The sequence below is a fragment of the Xylocopa sonorina genome, chromosome 2 (genome assembly GCF_050948175.1).
Source record: "Xylocopa sonorina isolate GNS202 chromosome 2, iyXylSono1_principal, whole genome shotgun sequence".
Classification (NCBI taxonomy): domain Eukaryota; kingdom Metazoa; phylum Arthropoda; class Insecta; order Hymenoptera; family Apidae; genus Xylocopa; species Xylocopa sonorina.
The window spans coordinates 16,901,012-16,921,123 of NC_135194.1; the positions used below are offsets into that span (position 1 = coordinate 16,901,012).

At 38.6% G+C, this 20,112-nt stretch overlaps 4 protein-coding genes across 4 annotated transcripts; 2 read left to right on the forward strand and 2 right to left on the reverse strand.

The window, feature by feature from the left end:
* Positions 1-5,012: 5,012 nt before the first annotated feature.
* Pbp95 (proximal sequence element A Pbp95) lies at positions 5,013-7,823 on the forward strand. The gene is made up of 3 exons (XM_076910629.1): positions 5,013-5,024; positions 5,096-7,672; positions 7,746-7,823. Exons 1-3 carry the CDS (start codon positions 5,013-5,015, stop codon positions 7,821-7,823), a joined length of 2,667 nt encoding a protein of 888 aa, XP_076766744.1.
* Positions 7,824-7,826: 3 nt separating this feature from the next.
* On the reverse strand, positions 7,827-10,997 carry LOC143433332 (lipase maturation factor 2). Its single transcript, XM_076910630.1, has 12 exons — positions 10,867-10,997; positions 10,583-10,766; positions 10,377-10,478; positions 10,118-10,311; positions 9,855-10,033; positions 9,533-9,782; positions 9,251-9,456; positions 8,871-9,111; positions 8,592-8,808; positions 8,211-8,492; positions 7,994-8,013; positions 7,827-7,927 (listed from the first exon to the last, which is right to left on the reverse strand). The coding sequence occupies exons 1-12, from the start codon at positions 10,958-10,960 to the stop codon at positions 7,827-7,829; spliced, it is 2,070 nt and encodes a 689-aa protein (XP_076766745.1). The 5' UTR covers positions 10,961-10,997.
* Positions 10,998-11,691: 694 nt separating this feature from the next.
* LOC143432944 (protein PET100 homolog, mitochondrial-like) lies at positions 11,692-11,955 on the reverse strand. The gene has a single exon (XM_076909949.1). The coding sequence runs from the start codon at positions 11,938-11,940 to the stop codon at positions 11,692-11,694; it is 249 nt and encodes an 82-aa protein (XP_076766064.1). The 5' UTR covers positions 11,941-11,955.
* Positions 11,956-12,354: 399 nt separating this feature from the next.
* On the forward strand, positions 12,355-20,074 carry LOC143433333 (uncharacterized). Its single transcript, XM_076910631.1, has 11 exons — positions 12,355-12,406; positions 12,536-12,706; positions 12,795-12,928; positions 13,061-13,205; positions 13,284-13,415; positions 13,624-13,841; positions 13,925-17,508; positions 17,617-19,619; positions 19,693-19,766; positions 19,843-19,934; positions 20,014-20,074. The coding sequence occupies exons 1-11, from the start codon at positions 12,364-12,366 to the stop codon at positions 20,072-20,074; spliced, it is 6,657 nt and encodes a 2,218-aa protein (XP_076766746.1). The 5' UTR covers positions 12,355-12,363.
* The last annotated feature ends 38 nt before the right edge of the window (positions 20,075-20,112 follow it).

The window sequence follows — 20,112 nt, forward strand, 5'->3', positions numbered from 1 at the left end:
TTAAGAAACGAATAATAAATACCTTCGATGAATCACCTGAGTCGAAACTTCGTAGGGCTTTGCGAAGCCGTGGCATGGGCGATGAAAAACCATCGCATTTTCTACAACGACTAAGAAATTTAGCGGGAGGTCAGATAGGAGATGCAGTCCTTCGTTCTTTATGGATAGAACAGTTACCTGAAAACGTTAAGAGTATTTTGGCTATTAGTGAAACGACAGACTTAGAAAAATTAGCATTGCTTGCAGATAAAATTTTAGAAATGTCTTCCGGGAATATTGCAGCCATTTTAACTAGAACAGAAGATTCATCGGAAAGAAACGAAATATCATTACTGAGGGATAGATTAGATCGTCTCACATCGATGATGGAGACATTTACTACAGAAAAGCGGCAAACGGAACAACAAATGCGGCAAATGGAACAACAAATGCGGCAAACGGAACAACAAATGCGGCAAATGGAACAACAAATGCGGACATCTTGGAGACCACGATATCGTTCATCAACATCCCCCTTGCGGCAGCAATCAAGAGAGCGAAGCAATAGCTTATGTTTTTATCATCAGAAATTCGGCAATCAAGCTTATCGTTGTAATCAACCATGCTCTTGGACAGTATCAGCACCGAAGCGACCATCATCAGGCCAACAGGAAAACTAACGGCGCCTACCCGAATTGAGACGGCTTCGGAAGGTCGCATTGGAAATTGCCGCCTCTTAATATCAGACAAACGTAGTGGAATAAGGTATTTAGTGGATACCGGAGCGGATATCTCCGTCTTGCCGCTGAGATCGGCAACAGGAGGATCAACTCCCACCGACTTTAAGATTTACGCAGCAAACGGTACTCCGATAGATACTTATGGTACGACCAAAGTAAGTTTAAACCTCGGATTACGACGTCAATTTTTTTGGGAATTTCTCATAGCTAATGTTAAACAGCCAATTTTAGGCGCAGATTTTCTTAAACACTACGGTCTTCTGGTGGACATTCGTAACAGAAGACTCATTGACGGACTTACGAACTTACATACCATAGGCGAGCTTAGGACAGATACGCAACCGACGCTCACAACAGTAGATTCCAATAACGCATATAAAAACATTATTAAAGAATTTATAGAAATAACTAGACCAATTTGCAAACAAGATAATCCTAAACACCAAATACAGCATCACATAATCACAAAAGGAACACCTTTTGCAGAGCGAGCACGGAGATTACCTCCAGAAAAACTTAAGGCAGCTCAAGCCGAAATTAATTATTTATTAAATCAAGGAATTTGCCAACCGTCTAGTAGCCCTTGGGCAAGCCCATTACATATGGTATCAAAAAAGAATGGTGAGTGGAGACTTTGTGGGGACTATAGACGACTAAACAGTTTAACCGTACCTGACAGATACCCCATTCCACACATCCAAGACTTCACAAACAGACTAGACGGGACGAACATTTTTACAACATTAGATCTAGAAAAAGCGTATCACCAAATACCTATGGCGCCAGAAGATCGCGCAAAAACAGCTATAATTACACCATTTGGCCTCTTTGAATACAACGTTATGACTTTTGGTTTAAAAAATGCTGCTCAAACATTTCAACGCTTCATGGATACAGTACTCCGAGGATTAGATTTCGCATTTTGTTACGTGGATGATGTATTAATCGCTTCCGCCAATGAAGCGGAACATAAACATCATCTCAAACAAGTTTTCTCACGCTTAAAAACATATGGAATATCCATTAACCTATCAAAATGTAATTTCGGCATGTCATCCGTTCAGTACCTGGGTTACCAGATAGATAATAAGGGAGCCAGGCCTGTACCCGACAAAGTTAAGAATATTCAAGAATACACTAAGCCAAAAACCATACAAGATTTACGCCGATTTTTAGGCATTATTAATTTTTATAGACGTTTCATTAAAAATGCAGCTCGAATACAATCACCGCTTTACAAGTTTTTAGAGGGAGCTAAAAAACGCGACAAGCGCATAATTCCCTGGACACCAGAGGCTGAAATAGCATTTGAAAATTGTAAAAATTCATTGGCGGACGCAACGTTACTGGTACACCCGAAAGATAATGCACCACTTACATTAGTTACAGATGCATCTGATTCGGCAATTGGCGCAGTACTACAGCAGAAAAACACTACCGGAATGTGGGAACCACTCGGTTTCTTTTCAAAAAAATTTTCTCCTGCTGAGACTAAATACAGTACGTACGACAAAGAACTAACTGCCATATACAAATCAATTAAACATTTTAAACACTACTTAGAAGGACGTACTTTTGTAATACAGACTGACCATAAACCTTTAATCTATGCTTTTTCTCAAAAATCCGACAAAGCCTCACCGAGACAATTAAGACACTTAGATTACATCGGACAATTTTCAACTACTATAATCCACATTCCGGGCAATGAAAATATGGTAGCTGATGCATTATCACGGCTGGACGTTATTAGCATGCCAGTTGCGGTAAGCATGAAAGACATTGCTGAACATCAAGATAAAGATTTAGAATTGCAACAAATATTAAATAATAACACATCATTACAATTAAAAAAGTTAAAGATAACCGAATCAGAAGCCGCCATTTATTGCGATATTTCGAATAATCACATTAGGCCTTATATACCAGAAACGTTGCGCAGAGGAATTTTCGACATTATTCATGGTCCAGCTCATCCTAGTGGTCGTATCACAAAAAAGATGATTAGTGATAAGTATGTTTGGCCAAATATGAATAAGGACATAACTCATTGGGCCAGATCTTGCATACAATGTCAAAAAAGTAAAATATCACGTCATACTATAAATCTACCTCAACACATAGCCATTCCACAAGGTAGATTTGAACATGTTCATTTAGATTTAATTGGACCACTTCCAGAAATTAATAATTATAAATATTGTTTAACTATCATAGATAGATTTTCCCGGTGGCCTGAGGCCGTTCCATTGAAGGAAGCTTCTGCGGAAACGGTTGCCTCGAAGTTTTATGCCACCTGGGTATCGAGATTTGGTGCTCCTATCACTATAACTACTGATAGAGGCGTACAATTTGAAGCACAACTTTTTCAAGCATTAACAAATTTACTTGGATGCAAAAGAATTAGAACAACTGCATATCATCCTTCTTCAAACGGAATGGTTGAGAGGTGGCATAGATCTTTGAAGGCAGCCATTATGTGCCATGGAGAAAAGAATTGGGTTGCAGTTCTTCCCACTGTTTTGTTAGGCCTGCGATCCAGTTTTAAAGAAGATCTTGGGGCATCTGCTGCTGAGATGCTATATGGAACGACTCTCAGACTACCTGGAGAACTATTTAATGACTCTCAACTAAATGATGATTTTAGAATTGATAAATTTCGTGAGGCCATGCGACTTATTCGGCCTAAACCATCTATGCATCATATTAAAAAATCACATTTCTTCTCTAAAGATTTACATTCCTGCACACATGTATTCGTTCGCGTAGATGCAGTCAAAAAACCTCTGGAACAACCATATGAGGGACCATTTAAAGTCGTCGAACGAGTTTCAGATTACAATTTCATTATCGATTTCCGAGGAAATAATCAATGTATTTCTACAGAACGGCTTAAACCAGCGTTCATGGAAGTTGAAGAAAATTCTGTACCACTAAGAACTTATGAACGTAAATCGTCTACTTGTCCTTCCCGGCCAAGTGACTTGGAGGGGGGTAATGTGGCGTTACCGACGTTACCGACGTTACCGACTTCCTCATATAAGCAGACACATTCACAGCCATCTACTTCCGCTCCTCGGAGGGTACATTTTCATTAGGAAATTGTTTCAAAATTAATTCATGTCATCTATAAACAAGAGACTCTCGTTTGCGACGTCTTTCAAATTTCTACGCTTTTCAAATTATTCACTTATTTCTACACCATAAAAGAGTACACATCACAATTTGCCTTTGCCAAATCTAGATTTGTATTTCTTAGTTTCTAATTCAAATTACCTTAATTGTAAAGACTTGTTGTTGTTAAATAAACTTGTTACATAAAAGTCATCCTCAGCAAAAGTTAATTAGAAGAAAATATCGTGGACAAGACAAAAACCCACAAAAACTATAAGCGTGGCGCCATCTCTGTGAAAAGTGCTGAAACTACTCGGGGGTTAGTTCCATTCCTCTCGATAACGGTGTGCGAGCAGTTTCAGCGCTTTTCACAGAGATGGTGCTACGCTTATATTATTTATTACTTATATTAATTAATATAATAAATACTTGTATTAATTAATATAGGATGAAATTATAACAACTAATGAAATAAGTTAAGGTATAATCTTATATCTATGTTAATTTATTTTAAAATCAAAATGAATAATTACGTTACGGAACCTGGATTGCGCCATCGTGATACGCTGGTGGTTTTTCGAATGTTATGCGATTTGCTGTGTTGTCTGGGGATAGAGTAGATCAAAACATCGTTTCTGACCCATGCATACATGCGAGACACCCGTTGATCGTCCAATAGAGAATAGGCTCTATCCAGCCTGGTAATGTCAATCTGAATTCTGGTAATAAATTTTCAAACGCGTCGCGACTGTCGTTGGCTCACTAAAAATTCACTCCATCGACTCTCCATTATCGCGATAGAATCACCGCGCGGTTCCACCACGGTATACTTTCGAGCGTAAACAAAACAAACTTTATACAAATTTCTTCTTCATCATTTCTATAGCTTCGCGCATAAAAACTTTTCGAGTTTTACAAAATTATTCATCGGATTGTCTATCCATTGTGTATAGGAAGTGAAAACTTGCAGCAACTATATTATTATCGAATGAAATTATTTTTCGTTCATCGTTTAATTTACATAAGAATGTAATATTTTTCAGCCTGCTGTGCACGTATAACATCGCAACGATTATTTATTTCTTATGAACGCGATGCACGAGGATAACGACGAGGACGACGACGACGACGACGACGACGACGACGACGACGACGACGACGACGACGACGACGACGACGATGATGCCGATGGTTTGATCAAAGTATCTGTATTGAAAAGTATACCCAAATTTCGATACGAAAATGATAATCGTATCGACCAGTTAAACGTATTACAAGCAAGATGTCCAAATCAAGATTTCATGGAATGCGATATCGAGCATTGTAGCAACATGTTGAATTGCAACAAACAAATAACATCCTCCTTATTAAATTTGAAACAGCATTTAACTTTTGCGCTTCAAAAATGCGAACGTAAATTGCTGACTATCGAAAGAAGCCTGCAAAGGTACATGGTTGGCGAGACAAAGGTTCTAATTTGCAACGCTGGTATACCTTACTTTAAAGATAGACATTATTTTTTTGCCTCCAATAACGAAGATGAGATATTAAAAGAAAAGCGGAAAGAATTGCAACTAAGGAACCTTCCTAAAGTTTGTTCGTGGACGGAAACTGAAAGAGATAAACTTTTGAAAGCGGTACGAGAGGAAGTCATAGCTAAGGCTTCGATATTGTGTAACCAAAGGATAGGATGTACAAGAGTAAATGACATAATGTTCAGATTAAAGGGGAAGAGGGAAGCGGGAATGGACGAGTTTTTATCTACAAATTTTCTAGACAATTTATTGGACTCGGTGCAAGAAAAACAATTGGATTGGTATAAAATATCGTCGCTTCATTTCGAAGATATACATTCTCCGCTTGATTGTCGCGTCATGTGGAATGTTTTCCTCCGACCTGACATCAATAAACTCGATTGGACAAGATCGGAAGACGGCAAACTGAAGCAAATAGCAGAGAAATACAAATTTCAAAACTGGGACAGAATCGTCAAAGAATTGCGTACGAATCGTACCGCGTATCAATGTTTCATTAGATATAATACAAAGAAGAAGCTACCTAAAATTCGAAATTGCAGTTGGAATCACGAGGAGGACGAAAGACTTTTGAAAGTAATTGAAATATTCCAAATCGGTGACTTTATTCCTTGGGGGGAGGTTGGTAGTTGGATGCACAATCGAACAAAACAGCAAGCTTATTTCCGATGGACGTATAGTTTGACTCCGTATTTAACGAAAGGTAGATTCACTAAAACCGAGGACAATATATTAATCGATGCTGTTACCAAATATGGTAGGAATTTCCGTAAAATATCGGCCATACTGATGCCTAATAGATCCACTGTTCAGCTTCATGACCGTTATCAAACATTAACCATCAATCAGACTGAAAATCTATGGACGCTCGAGGATGATACGAAATTATTGAATCTGTTTAGACGTATCGGTCCAAATTGGTCCGTGATAGCCAAACAATTTGCATACAAGACTAGAACTCAATTGAGACACAGGCACACAGCTCTCAAGAAATACATCGCGAGGGATGTTTCCTTGTTTCAACTACACAAACATCGTTTTTACAATGAAAATAAAATCGCCGAACAACAACACCTGATAGTAGAATATATCAAGGATCCACTATTTAGATTTAAAAGTAACGCGACTGATAAAACCTTTGAAGAAAATGATATAGATAAACAGTTGATCGATTACTTTCATATAAAATATAAAGTCGAAAAATTTACCCACGAATGGAAATGGGAACGGGAACACGGGGACGGGGACGACGACGACGACGACGACGACGACGACGACGACGACGACGACGACGACGACGACGACGACGACGACGACGACGACGACGACGACGACGACGACGACGACGACGACGACGACGACGACGACGGAGCAGAAAAACTGAAACGTACCACGATCAACTTGTACAATATTCTAAGAGTATTGAACGCCAATCTTTATTTACCCGATAAGAACGACGCCGTCTACATGAAATTAAGCAACGGGGACCGGCAACTTTCATATTCGATAAGAGAGCATATAAGATCGAAAAGCGACGAAAAACGGACCTCTCGAGTAATAAACAACTACCAGTTACGCATGTTTCGTACCGATCAATCGAACGAGAACGAGAACAACTCACATTTTATACCTCCGCTTCCGTTCGATTCGCAAATTAAGTTTAAAAAGTCAAACGAAAGCCGATCCATTGATTATAATTTAAATGTAAAGAATAATTTTTTACTGGAAGCACCTACAGATTTTGATACACCGAATCTCGTCATCTCGTACATCGGTGGCAATGATCAACAATTACAATTTCAAAAGATTAGTAATTTGTTTCAAGTTAATCGTCACGAAAACGAACATTCGCTGTCATCGACGAACGCGCTGTTACATCGATCTACCGCCAATACAAACGACAGAACTACTAATTCCCATAGATTTCGTTTTGCTTCTTTCCCCGCTGAAATAAATAAAGATTGCGATCTACCGATAACGTACGCCACTCGTGCGACTTTATTAAGTTTCAAAAATTTAATCTACTTGAAACGATTAACTGAAAAGTATAGAAAGTCTGAACAATATTTTATACAATCAAACATGTTCCAACAGGCGTTCGGTTTATTAGAAACACGTTTGGAAAAATTGTTTAAATATCCGATAGGTCTGTCGAAAATTGTTCTGCCAGAAGTTTACGTAATAGATACATTTTCGTCCAATGACGCCAATGTATCGGTATCGAAGAGGAAAACTTCCGAGATATCGAATATATTGGAGAAACATCAAGCGAAGAAGTTACGGATAGTAGCAAATCAAGCGATCGTGTAATCGATTATTTATACATCTTCGAATCGCGTGTACAAATTGTTTTTTGCCTCGGAATATAAATTTCAAGATATCAAGATCTATATTTACACGTGCTGTAGAAAACTACGCTACCCTGCCTACTCCCGGCTACCTCCCGGCTCTCTAATAATCATTTGTACATAGAAATTAATTGAATCGAAGAAATGAATTGTGTAATCTTCTCTAGTAAATCATTCTCTCCTTTTATTTCCATATTCCTTTCTTTAATCTCTTTAATATTTAGATACTTGGTTACAAGTATCGCTTAATTCAAATGTATCGAAAAGAAATACTAACGAAATACCAAGTCCAAACGACTACGACACGTTTAAATTAAAAACAAACTTGTACGCGTATATTATATTATACTATGTTATGTTATGTTATGTTATGTTATGTTATGTTATGTTATGTTATGTTATGTTATGTTATATTATATTATATATAATATTCGATCAATTGCGGTAGAAATCGATCGATCGATCGATCGATCGATTGATCGATCGACGACTACTTCTTCTTCTTTTTCGAGACCGAATTGTTATAGCTAGTTGTGATAATTGTACAACCTGCTGTAAAAACACCCCACAGGAGGAGGCTAGCTTCAATTTTGCTAATTAAAGACCTACTGTTATCGAGGAATAGTTTCAGTGTTTTGTTTGTTATTTTGAAGGCTGGCTTGTCTTGAATGATCTTCATTTTCGATAAATATTCGGTAAGCGGTGGATAATCGTGACTGAATATGGGAAAGTATTCCCCAATTTTTTCTCTCGTCCACCAAGCTCTTTCAGTCCACCTAAAACACGTGAAATAAATTGGTCAACACGAGTTATGCTGAAATCCAGAAATAAATATAATGTGTACAAAAATAAGTGGTGATAAAAATCACGCTCACGATTCTCTCCACGGGGTGTAATGATAACGATAGAGACTAGCTTTGATGTATCTGGGTGGTTTATCACGAAATGGATTCTCTATGTTATTCATTAGAGCTAATACTTCCGGCTGACCACTTAAAAGACGATACGCTAACGACATTAACCATGGATTTTGGTGATAGGTACCCAACGCTGCGAACCACATTTGCCAATCGAGTCGTGGTTGATGAGGCGCTGAAATTATAAATAAGTAGTATAACGAGGATTTAGAAATAGGTTAACTATATCTGACCCACCGACAAATGGTAACGAATTATTAATATTTCCTGGTTTATACAAAAATTCATATTCCTTCCATGGACCATCGATACTATTGCTCCCCTCGATTATTACTTCCGGTCTACCTTCCACTCCGGTCATACGTCTAAATAATCCATAACTATTCACCAGATGTAGATGTTCAACTTTTGCTTGCATTTGCCTTAATTGAACTGGTACCGTTAAATTGTGAGTATGGTGTAGCGTCGCGTACGGTACCTATAATCCGCAGGAAAATTAGTTCAATACTGTTAATACGGCTAAAGAAGGAAAGAAAAGAAAAGAAAAGAAAAGAAAAGAAAAGAAAAGAAAAGAAAAGAAAAGAAAAGAAAAGAAAAGAAGAAAGATTATTACGTACAATACTCATTGCGAAAATAAAACAGACTGCTGTTGTATAAAGGCTCGTAACAAGTGTCGCGGAAATTTTATTTCTTATCCCTTTCACCGTTAATAGGGACGTAACTATTGCATTGGCCACCATAAATCCGAGAGATGTGATACCGATATAGATGGAAATTGGAATTGCTCGTGACAGAACATAATCAAACTGTTCTTGTGTAAACGCTGAAACAATTGGAGAATTAACGATCGTTTCTAAAGACAAGCTAGTGTGTTATCGTGTATAGAAACATCTACATACCGATATCGCTTTGAATAGTCCAATTATCAGAAAATCTAAGATTATAATATATACACGTCGCATAAAATACTCCTGCGTAGACTAAAATACATAACACTGTAGAGAAGCAGTTGATGAAATTTATGGAACTAGTTTTCGATTTTTTTCTGTAGAAAAACTGATCGTCCAACAATGAGATACATAAGCAAATGGTTAAGAAGTTAAAAAAATTATAATTTCCCGTCGCTATAATATGTATCTGAAGGAATACCTAGTAGAATCGATAAAGAATATTAAGTGACTGCTTATCGATTTCCGCCATCTCTGTATAAATATTATTTACCTGCATATAAAATGCTACTATCCTCACTTTTCTGTTCGGAAAGAAGAATAAAAATGGAATGACAAGTTCAAAAATATTGACAATCACAGTGGTGAAGCGTAAAAACCAGGTTGGTAAATGATGCGCGTACCATGCTAACGGAGTAGGTATACACTGCGATTCGAAATGTACATTCAAAGCTGAAACATATTATTGGAAACGAAAAGGAAACATTCTCTTCCAGCTTGATCGAAACCTGAAATATGTTTGTTCAAATTTTATACCATCTAATTTCCACCATATCGGACAACCGGAAGTAAGTTTCACTACTCCGCTAGAAAACATCAAGCGGAAAAGTAACCAGCGTATCGTCCAAAATGTCAACGCATCGCACGGAGTGCTTGTTTTGCCATTTTGCGAGTAGCAAAACGGTGCTACAAATATACATAAAAATCCTGCTTCCAATAAAAGTACATCCCTGTAAAAGTATATATCAAGTATTAAGTATACTCGTATCTCTTCAAACATTCGGAAAATACTTGCCATTGGAACCACATAAACGTCTGACCAATTTGATACATAGAATAATACAATGACCAAAGTAGCGCAAATACCAGTGCGATGCAAAACTTTTGCGAAAGAAATCTGAAAATCGCCATTATTAGCCGCTAGTCAAGCCGTAGCGTGTATATTACATTAAATACATTAAAATATAACCGAAATGATAAATTCAGCCAACTGATTATTACCCCGCAAAGGAAAGTACAATTCCAGCAAGCGATAATACATCTAACATGTACTCTACATTTAATCCAAAGTAAGGAGCAAACCATAGCAATGATGGTTTCTGTCTAAATTTAGCAAGTAAAGGTGTACGACTTTTCAGATCTAACTGAGTCCTAGCCGGTAGAATCCCATTATCGCCGTACAATCCTTTTTCGTAATCGAAAACAAACGGGAAAAACGTTAATGTGAAACAAAATTGTCCCTCGTCGGGACATTAATTTCAATCAAAGTAAAGCAGAGTACTCACCCGGAATTTGTATATAAAAGCTAAGAAACGCAAACAGATATATAACGCATACTCCACGCAAAAATAAATTCCGAGTGTACCGTAACTGAACCATTGCAACTTTTTATCTATTTATTTCAGTAATTTTCAATTCTGAAATGTAAAACCATTCATTATTTTTATATAGAAAACTGATCAGGGGTTTCACCCCTGTAATCCCAAATACTTGTAATTACAATAATTAACAATCTACATGATATTCTGTTGCTATGTATTACTATAGATGAAAAATCTGTTTGCTTTTTACTTTCACAGAATAATAAGATTTCAGCGTCTACCAAATCGTGAATTAAATACGATAAACTTTCTATTCGTTAAATTCCCATGTATTAACCACATATATTCCAATTACTTCCTATTCGATGCTAGCTCTATACAATAGTACTATTTCTTATTGCACAGTTGGCTAACAACAACTTGTACGATATTACTAAAATTTGTTTAATAAACAACAAATAATAAGATAGAGGGAAAGAATAGAGATGATGCGTGTTATCAATAATTAAACAGATTTCTCTTGCCGGTTCATTGTGCATGCAACACTGGTGCGACTGAAAAATTTCAAACCGACCAATCGGAAACGGTGCCACTAAATAGTTTATGCCCCCGCCGTGTCCGAATTCCGACCGAAGAACATCTTGTACGCGATTCTCATCATTATTTCCGCGACTTGTCAATTTTTCTTATATTAAACGCAAATATTAAACTTCATTCAAATAAGAAACATCTATAACATTACTTTATAACATATATGTATTATATTTCTTTAGTTTTACAAGAGAGAACCTACTTCATCTTCGTCTCCTGATACTTGGCTTCCATTTCCACCAGTTGCCTCATACGTTGTTTGTTATTAAATTCTTCGATAAACTGTGCGAATTCCTCCCGTTGCTTACCACTTACAGGAGCAAACTTTTTCTTCTCTTCCTTTATCCATTCGTCAAGGCTGTCCGACTGATTGAAATAGTAATACACACCGATGGGAAATAATATATATAATGTCATTCTTCCAACCTCCATTTGCCAGTTTGTCATTCTTTACAAATCTGTAAGCACGCGAGAAATGATAAAAGGCAGATATTATTATGCGGAAAAATATTTTTAATATAAGCTCACAATTTTGGAAAATACTAAATTTTTTCGCAGCTTTCTCTCACAAACGTACGTGCGTTGCAATTATTACCAAGTAGCAAGTTAGTGTGTGTGTGTGTGTGTGTGTGTGTGTGTGTGTGTGTGTGTGTGTGTGTGTGTGTGTGTGTGTTACGTATAGTCTTTAATTTGTTCAGGTTGGTCAAATTGCTTTCTAGTTATTCATTCGAGTTTTATCATGTTATTTCGCATCGTAGATACATTCACGCATCTAAACACATATTACATGCTCAGTTGTATTATTTTCAAACTTGATATATAATCGCATTTCATCAACACGAAATGGGAATCTGAATATTGACAAACATTATGGAAACATTATTGCCATCTGAAGTAGCTAGATTGGTTCTTGGTAAGGGAAACATTAATATTATAAATGAACGTGTATCTCGAGCTTTCCAACATCCCTGTTGTATGGCGGGAATGCAAAAGATCCGGCATAACATTCCTGTTCGATTATTACAAAAGAAATTGATTTCAGGATACCTTCAAGATGAAAAATGCACAGAGGCTGCAAACATATTTCTAGAGACGTGTTCGCATTTGCAAGAGTGTCGTACGGTCATCTCGAATGGCAAACGATTTAATACTAGAATCAGTGGAATGACTTTGATGGACGTTATCGAAAAGTACTTTGCCATCGGTGCAATCGGTAAGAGTCGTCGTTCGTTTCAATTCAGAAAAATGTTTCATTTCTCGCTTCGATTCCCCTTAATATTTCAATATTTCTCCATTTGTAGTTCGCGAACACGTTAATAAAATATCTGATCGCGAGCAGCTAAAACATTGCGGAGATTTACTCGAACAGTTGAAATTTTTGATCGAAGAAACACGTGGCCAACGTTTTGTTGTTAATATCAACGTTCCTTCGCAGGTGAATCAGGAATATCAGTCGCAATTCTATTATATATGTATATGTATATGTATATGTAGCGCGTCGTTACAATACTACCGCTTTGTACAATATATTCTGACACTATCGTACAGTATACTTGTGTATTTATAGACCAATTCTCAAATGTGCAACGGCTCTCCTATAATATCTGGCAGCGCACGTAAGAGACGTCACAGTAACACGGAACGTGAACGATGTAAACGTACAAAAGTAACGTTGAACACGACGCAGCATTCCGCTTTATCCTCCACTCAAGGTATCTTCCACTCATTTTTATTTACATTTTTATATTTTCAATACATTCTCATCGGTTTTCTTGGCGCTGATACCACAGTATCTAGTTGTGATAGCGTGGAAGCGACTCAACTGGAGAGTCTACCTGGTCACACAAATATATTTGAACAAACTGAAACCAACCAGGTTGACGACAAAGAGAAAAAATACAAGACTGCACGGCAACATCAAGGTCTGTCCAATTCGAACGCACGTTATGTATGTAAGGAGTTGTGTAATATATCCTATTAATATTCTGTTTAATTAAATTGAACTGAATCGGCAGTAACGATGACCGTACCGTGCGATAAATAGCGTTATCGATGAATATATTAATAATAGTAATAATGATGTAAGAATATGCAGGAAACGTGATCTAGTTGTTTTCACGCTTGGATTAGGTGGCGATCAAAGTAGTCCGGGCAGGAAGGATATAGTCGTCATAGATACGGTGTGTAGGGAGAACGATGGAAAAATATCGTGTACACTTGATAAATGTACCGCAGCAACAAGCACGGAAGAATTACTGAGCTATTCGTGCGCAGAAGTTCAGACTATTCCGTACGATACACCGGAATCCGGATCAGAAATTAACGACGAACCGATAGAAAATTTGAGTGTAAGTCACCTCCCTGTAATTTCTTCAGCGATTTTTAATCAATCGTTTTTATTGTTCACATCGCCTTCTATTTGATTACACAGCTACTAACGAAAGAGCTGTTGAACCGTACAGAGCTGCAAGAACGAATCGCAGAGAATATTAACAAAGCTATACTACCAACGGATGCATTATCGAAAGACGAAAGTTTAAACAATAACTCTTTCAACGGTGAAACAAACACTTCTATCATGATAGAATTGAATAATGCGATTAAATCGATAGTAGAAGCGACAGAGTCCGATCCTGTGTTTGAACAATTTCTAGACGAGATCATCGGGCCTCACACCGAGATCGATACAAGTCCCGACGAAGATATCGAATCTAAACCAGAGAATTCCAAAGAGAAACAACGGGGAAACGAATCGATTGCGAGAAACAATGGTTGCTCGGAATCCGTTACGTTAGATGTCAGTAATAAACCGCCTACCGAACTCAATGCTGCACCAGATCTACCGTTGAAGCATAGACTTCGTAGCTCTTCTAGACAACAAAATGCCCGAATCGACGATGAACAACGAGATCAAGAGAAGGAGGAGCACAATATATTGGAGGACCAAAACGCAGCTGCGGTATTGAGCATAATAAACGCGAGCATCAACGTTAATAACAAATTAACGACAAGCGACAAGCAAGCACTTGCAAACGATACTCGAACGCAGGAAATTGTATATCTGTTGGATTGTACAGAGAATCCGACGAATGAACAAAAATTGCCAACATTCAAACAGACTCTTGATACAGGTGCATCATTGCAAACTGAAAACTGTCTAGCTGGCAATAAGAAAAAGCACGATATCGACGTTACGCGAACGATTCAGGACAGCGATAATAACACGGAATCAAAGATTAAAGACAAGAGGACCTCGATAAAGCGGTTACGGGCAACGAAATCTAAACATGCGGAGGCGGTAGGTAACGCGAAAGATTATAATAGTGTATCGAGACAAAACCTAATAACAATGCCGACGTTAGTGATGTGCTCGAAAGAAGAGATAAGCAACGTGCTGTCAACAAGACAGTCGACTTACCCGCTGGCTCGTCCCATATCCACCGCTACAACTTCGCGGTTCATTCCTATTGTCCCGAAGGAGACCACCATTGGCGATACGAGTAAAGATTTCGTGGAAACGTTGTATTTAACGACCGTGAACGTCGCTCAAAAAGTCTCGTCTCCGATTTTCAACGTACCCGACGATCCGAAGAAAAACTTGATCTCCTGTACGATAACCATGACGTCGACAAAAACGATGACAATCACAACAACAACAACAACAGCAGCAGCAGCAGGAGCAACAGCAATAGCAACAGCATCAACAACAACAACAACGACGACGACGACGACGACGACGACGACGACGACGACGACGACGACGACAGCGACCACCACAACGGCTGCAACAGCGATACAAACGTGCCAAAAGACCGAGAATAAAATTGATAATAATAATAAAATGATAAACACTGCCGATACTTGCTTTAGCGGCAATAACTCGGGTACAACCTCTACGTTATCCAGTACTGGCAAACTAATCACCGGGGAATCGATAACCCTTTACGGGAATGAAACTAGCACGAAAACATTGTTGGATAGTACCAGTATGCCTACGATAAATATAGAGGATAACGTCAGCTTGACGGGTTCTGGATTATCTCCTTACATAAAGTTCAATTGCAGCGAAAGCAATCAAAATCAAAGCTTGTCAGACATCGATCTGACACCTATCGTTCAGATGGACGGGAAAGCTGTTGCCGCGTCAACGACGATCGATGTTTCACCTTCGAAAACTACGACTCTATCCGACTGCGATATCATTAACAAACGATCACCGAGTTCGTTGCTGAGAAGTAGATCGAAAAATTATCGATTAAGCTTGTCAACACCACGAAGGAGAAACAGCCATATAAGGGCCCTCGACTTTAACACTCCGCTGAAAGTAGCTACACCGTTCGACAAAATGGCCAACGAAAACGATAATAATGCGCATTACTCCTCCAGATCTGTCAGGTCTGTCTGCAGAACTTCGCTCTTCATGTCTCCACCGTTTACAAATGCCACGATGTCTACGCATAAAATAAAAACTCCGTTGAAACTTTGTCGACCTTGTAGACTTCCGAAGTCCGCGGCGCGAAGTCCTCTGCCAAAACTTAAGGCCGACTGGGAAAAGTATAACGGGCTCGGTCTAATTGTAACCGATCTTTCCGCTCCACGCTCGAACCTAAACCGGGACGTTTCCCCCGATGAGGATGGGGGATCAAACTTGGTCGAAACTCACTTGAAATCGTCGAAACTCACGAAAGACACGTGGGATGCGGACTTGCGGAAAGCTGTGCACGTGACCGTCGTTCGGGACGATCAACAGAAAAGTTCTACCGACAGCGATAATCGAACGGAAACGAACTCGAAAGATAAGCGCGATTCGCATACGTCGAAAGGAAAAACGAAAACGAAAAAGCCCACAATGTCGAGTTACACATCCGATACGAATAAAGATTTACCGGTTGTCGCTCGTACCATTAATTATACAATCGTGAAAGATAATGTAACCGACGCAAAAGGAAACGATGCCAGTTTCAAACAGATGGTATATCGCAACGCTGTTATGAAACAGAAATTAAAAAAGATGAATCGCCAGTTGGACAACGCGACAACGATGAACGGAAATTTACCGAGGAAAGAAAAAAGAAGTATAAAAAAAAAGTATGCTCAGTTGAAGACATTGAAAACCGATTTGAATAAGAGCAGCCGAGCGGCTGATGAAAAACCGTGTTCAGAAATAGCCGTTGATCCCCCCGTAGTCGACGCGCAGAATTCAGAGAACTTTGTCGTAGCAAAAACTTGCACGGATATTACGCAACAATTGTTACAAATGCCTAATTTGAACGACTTGGAAACACCGAGAAAATTTTTTCAAACCACCTCTTCCGACGTCCCACCGACACCGAGATTGCTCACCCCGAACAGCAATACGACCACTCCGTTCGTCAAATCGAACGAAGACTCCAGTAAGATGCGTAGTTTTATAAGCACGCCTGAATTTCCGAAAACCCCTTGCATAGCATTAACTCCGAAAGTAGAAGAGGATACGACCAAGGACGATACGAGAAAGGAACCCCATATTAGCTCTTGCTGCTCCCCATATTATAAACCTAACTCGGAGCAAGGACAACATCTCGAGAAGCACTCAAAGACCACATTGGGCTGTGAAAATCGGTGCCCAGCTCGTAAGCCTATTACTTCTGCGAATACCTATGGAACTACTTGTATATCTACCAAATTGGAAATAACACAGTTCGAAGTGATCAAAGAGAATTTGCCGAAAGAAGAAACTATAAAAGAACTGAAAATAGCTACCTCGCGGGATTCAACGCGTTACGTAAAACCGGACGTTGTTCGAGATAACATTAACAACGAGAATATAAATATTTCTGATAAAAGGGATACAAATACCGAAAAATATTTATCAAATAGCGAAGAATCGAACGAGAGCATCGCATCGGTATCATCTTCCTCCTCTTCGTCATCGTCGTCGTCGTCGTCGTCGTCGTCGTCGTCGTCGTCGTCGTCGTCGTCGTCGTCGTCATCGTCATCCTCGTCGTCATCGTCATCGTCATCCTCGTCGTCATCGTCCTCTTCATCGTCTTCATCGTCCTCGCCACCGCCACCGCCGCCACCACCACCGCCACCGCCATCGCAGCCGCTGCTGCCGTCGCCATCGTCATCTGTTCCAAATAGTCATATAAAAGTAACAAATTCTGCGGAGAAATCTTCTTCCAGTAAGAAATGTCATAAAATTTTGAGTCATATCTACGCAAATACAACAACAGGGAAAACAGAGAGCTCGATAACTTCAACGGATAACAAAACAATTACTGCTTTTAAAAAATGCGAATCTTCGCCGACGAAAGTATTCTCAGTATTCCGCAACGAAGAAAACTTAAACTCCAATGCAAAAGAAACACCTATCAAAGACGATACTTTGCTCAACGAAGTAAACATTTCCGAGACCCCGAATAGTTCGAAGGCTGGTATAGAAAATCTAACTAATTTATCTTCAAAAATTTCAGCGATAATAACATCGGAAGATCGACACTCGTCGAGATCGAATCGAAATTTATCTCTTGAAAATTCTGCATCCAACAGGTTGAAACAAAAACCTAAGATATTGAATGCGCACTATTTGAAATCAAATTCTTTGCCTTCAAACGCCTTTAAACCTGGTAAATCTATTAAAAATTCATCCATATCGCAAAAAAAACATAAATCTTTAACCGTAGATGAAAAATTGGTTGTTCAATTGGAGGCTAAACGGCAACGTATGATTGCAAAATTTCGTGAAATTCCGACAAACAATCTTACTAGAACAAAAACGCGACACAAGCGAATCATTTTTAAGGGTACGAATAATGCTAATCTGAAAAAACAATTTAACGAGAAAAGAAAAAAGAAAAAGATGGAAAAAGCGGATAATCTAGTTAACAACAACAACCACCACCACAACGGTGATGAATACGAAGGGAATCGCAATGACAATGGTAGCAACAATCATAATCGTAGCTGTAATGGTAACGACATCGTCGTGAGGATAAACGATTTGCGTATAAACAGTGCACCTGAAAATAAAGAATACAGTTTGAAAAATTTAAACGAAACGGATGGTAATGTTCAGAAAGATGACTCGCAGAATGGTATTCGAACAACAGCAAAAGAAAACGCAGAAAGAAAAGAGAAACAAGAGAATGTATCTAAAATAGAAAACCATTGCAACATGAAAACTATGGAGACTGACAAAACGATCAAATTGGACAAGACAGAAAATCTTGAACCTAAATACATTCCAGTTGAATCTGGCTCGGAAATCGAGAAATGTAAAAGTAATAAAATTATTTTACAGGAAAATGAATTGAAAGCTGTAGAAAACGTACATCGTAACATCAAAGAGGACACGTACAAACTAAAGGTATACTTAAACGGTACCGGTAGTGGTAAACCATGTACCAGCTTATCGAAATCAAAGATTGACCAAGTAAAGCGAGACCTATTCAGTGACGATGAAAGCGATCACAAGACCTCCAATGCTGCCGGCAACCTTTTGACTAGTCAGAAAGACATCATACCTACTGAAATAATCGACGCTGCGAGAAGGGCTGCTGATGGGGCAGAAAATTGTAAGAGTTTATCGCACGTACTTCAATCGTTGCAGCTCGTCCCAACATCTAAGCACGATTGCACCGGAGAATCTCAGTGCCACCCTATGAATTGTAATCGCAAGACGGACCGTAATGCGACTTTTCCCAACTCCGTAGAATATTGGTTTTTATACGAGAACGAGAATGGATGCCTCAAAAAGAGGAGACGAAGATACACCAATCATCAGTTGAAATTCCAAATTAATATTATTCTAAACGAGAATCAGAATAACGACGAATGCGTCAAAGTAATGACAGCTACTGATTACGAAGAGATATTTAATCTGCCGCCAAAATCTAAAAAACGATTAGGGAACAAGAAATCCCCAGTTAAATGTGAAAAAGCCTTTGCCGACGGTGAAACTATGAAAAGTATAACCAAAGCCAAGCCTCTGGCAACCTCGTCCCCGTTGGATAAGCCCGTTATCTGCAAAGTGAAGAAAGTTGGAATTAGGACTGCCGCGCCGAACGAAAAAGACACCGAGTTACAACACAACGATAAGAAACGGTCGAAAGTGGACAGAGCTTTTCTAGAAATAAAAGATAAAGGTAAAATGTAATTCTGCCACCAACTATTCTACATCAAATGTATATACAAATTTCTTCAAAATCTCACTTTCAGACAACGCTAGTGCGAAAATTCCGAAAAGAAAAATATCAGAGGCAAAAGAAAACAAGGAGGAGGTTAGTAAAGTAGTAAGTCTAGAATTATTTGGCCGCGAATTGTTAAACAATGTATAAATATTAATCGCGATACTTATTTTTCTTTTAGACTGATGAAAAACAACGGTACGCAACAGACCCGCAAACATTACTTAGCAATTTAGATCTAGACAAATTTCTCACTTCTGTTCATGGACCAGCGTAAAATAAATAATTTTAATTCTACGCTATTGTACAAACACTTACAACGACACATATATCATACGCAATCACATTACAGCATAAATCATTTTCTATTTCACCGTTCTATTTCACCGATCGTCATCGTCAGAAACAAATAATTTCCGGCGTTGCGTATTGTAAAGGAGGGTGGGGGCAA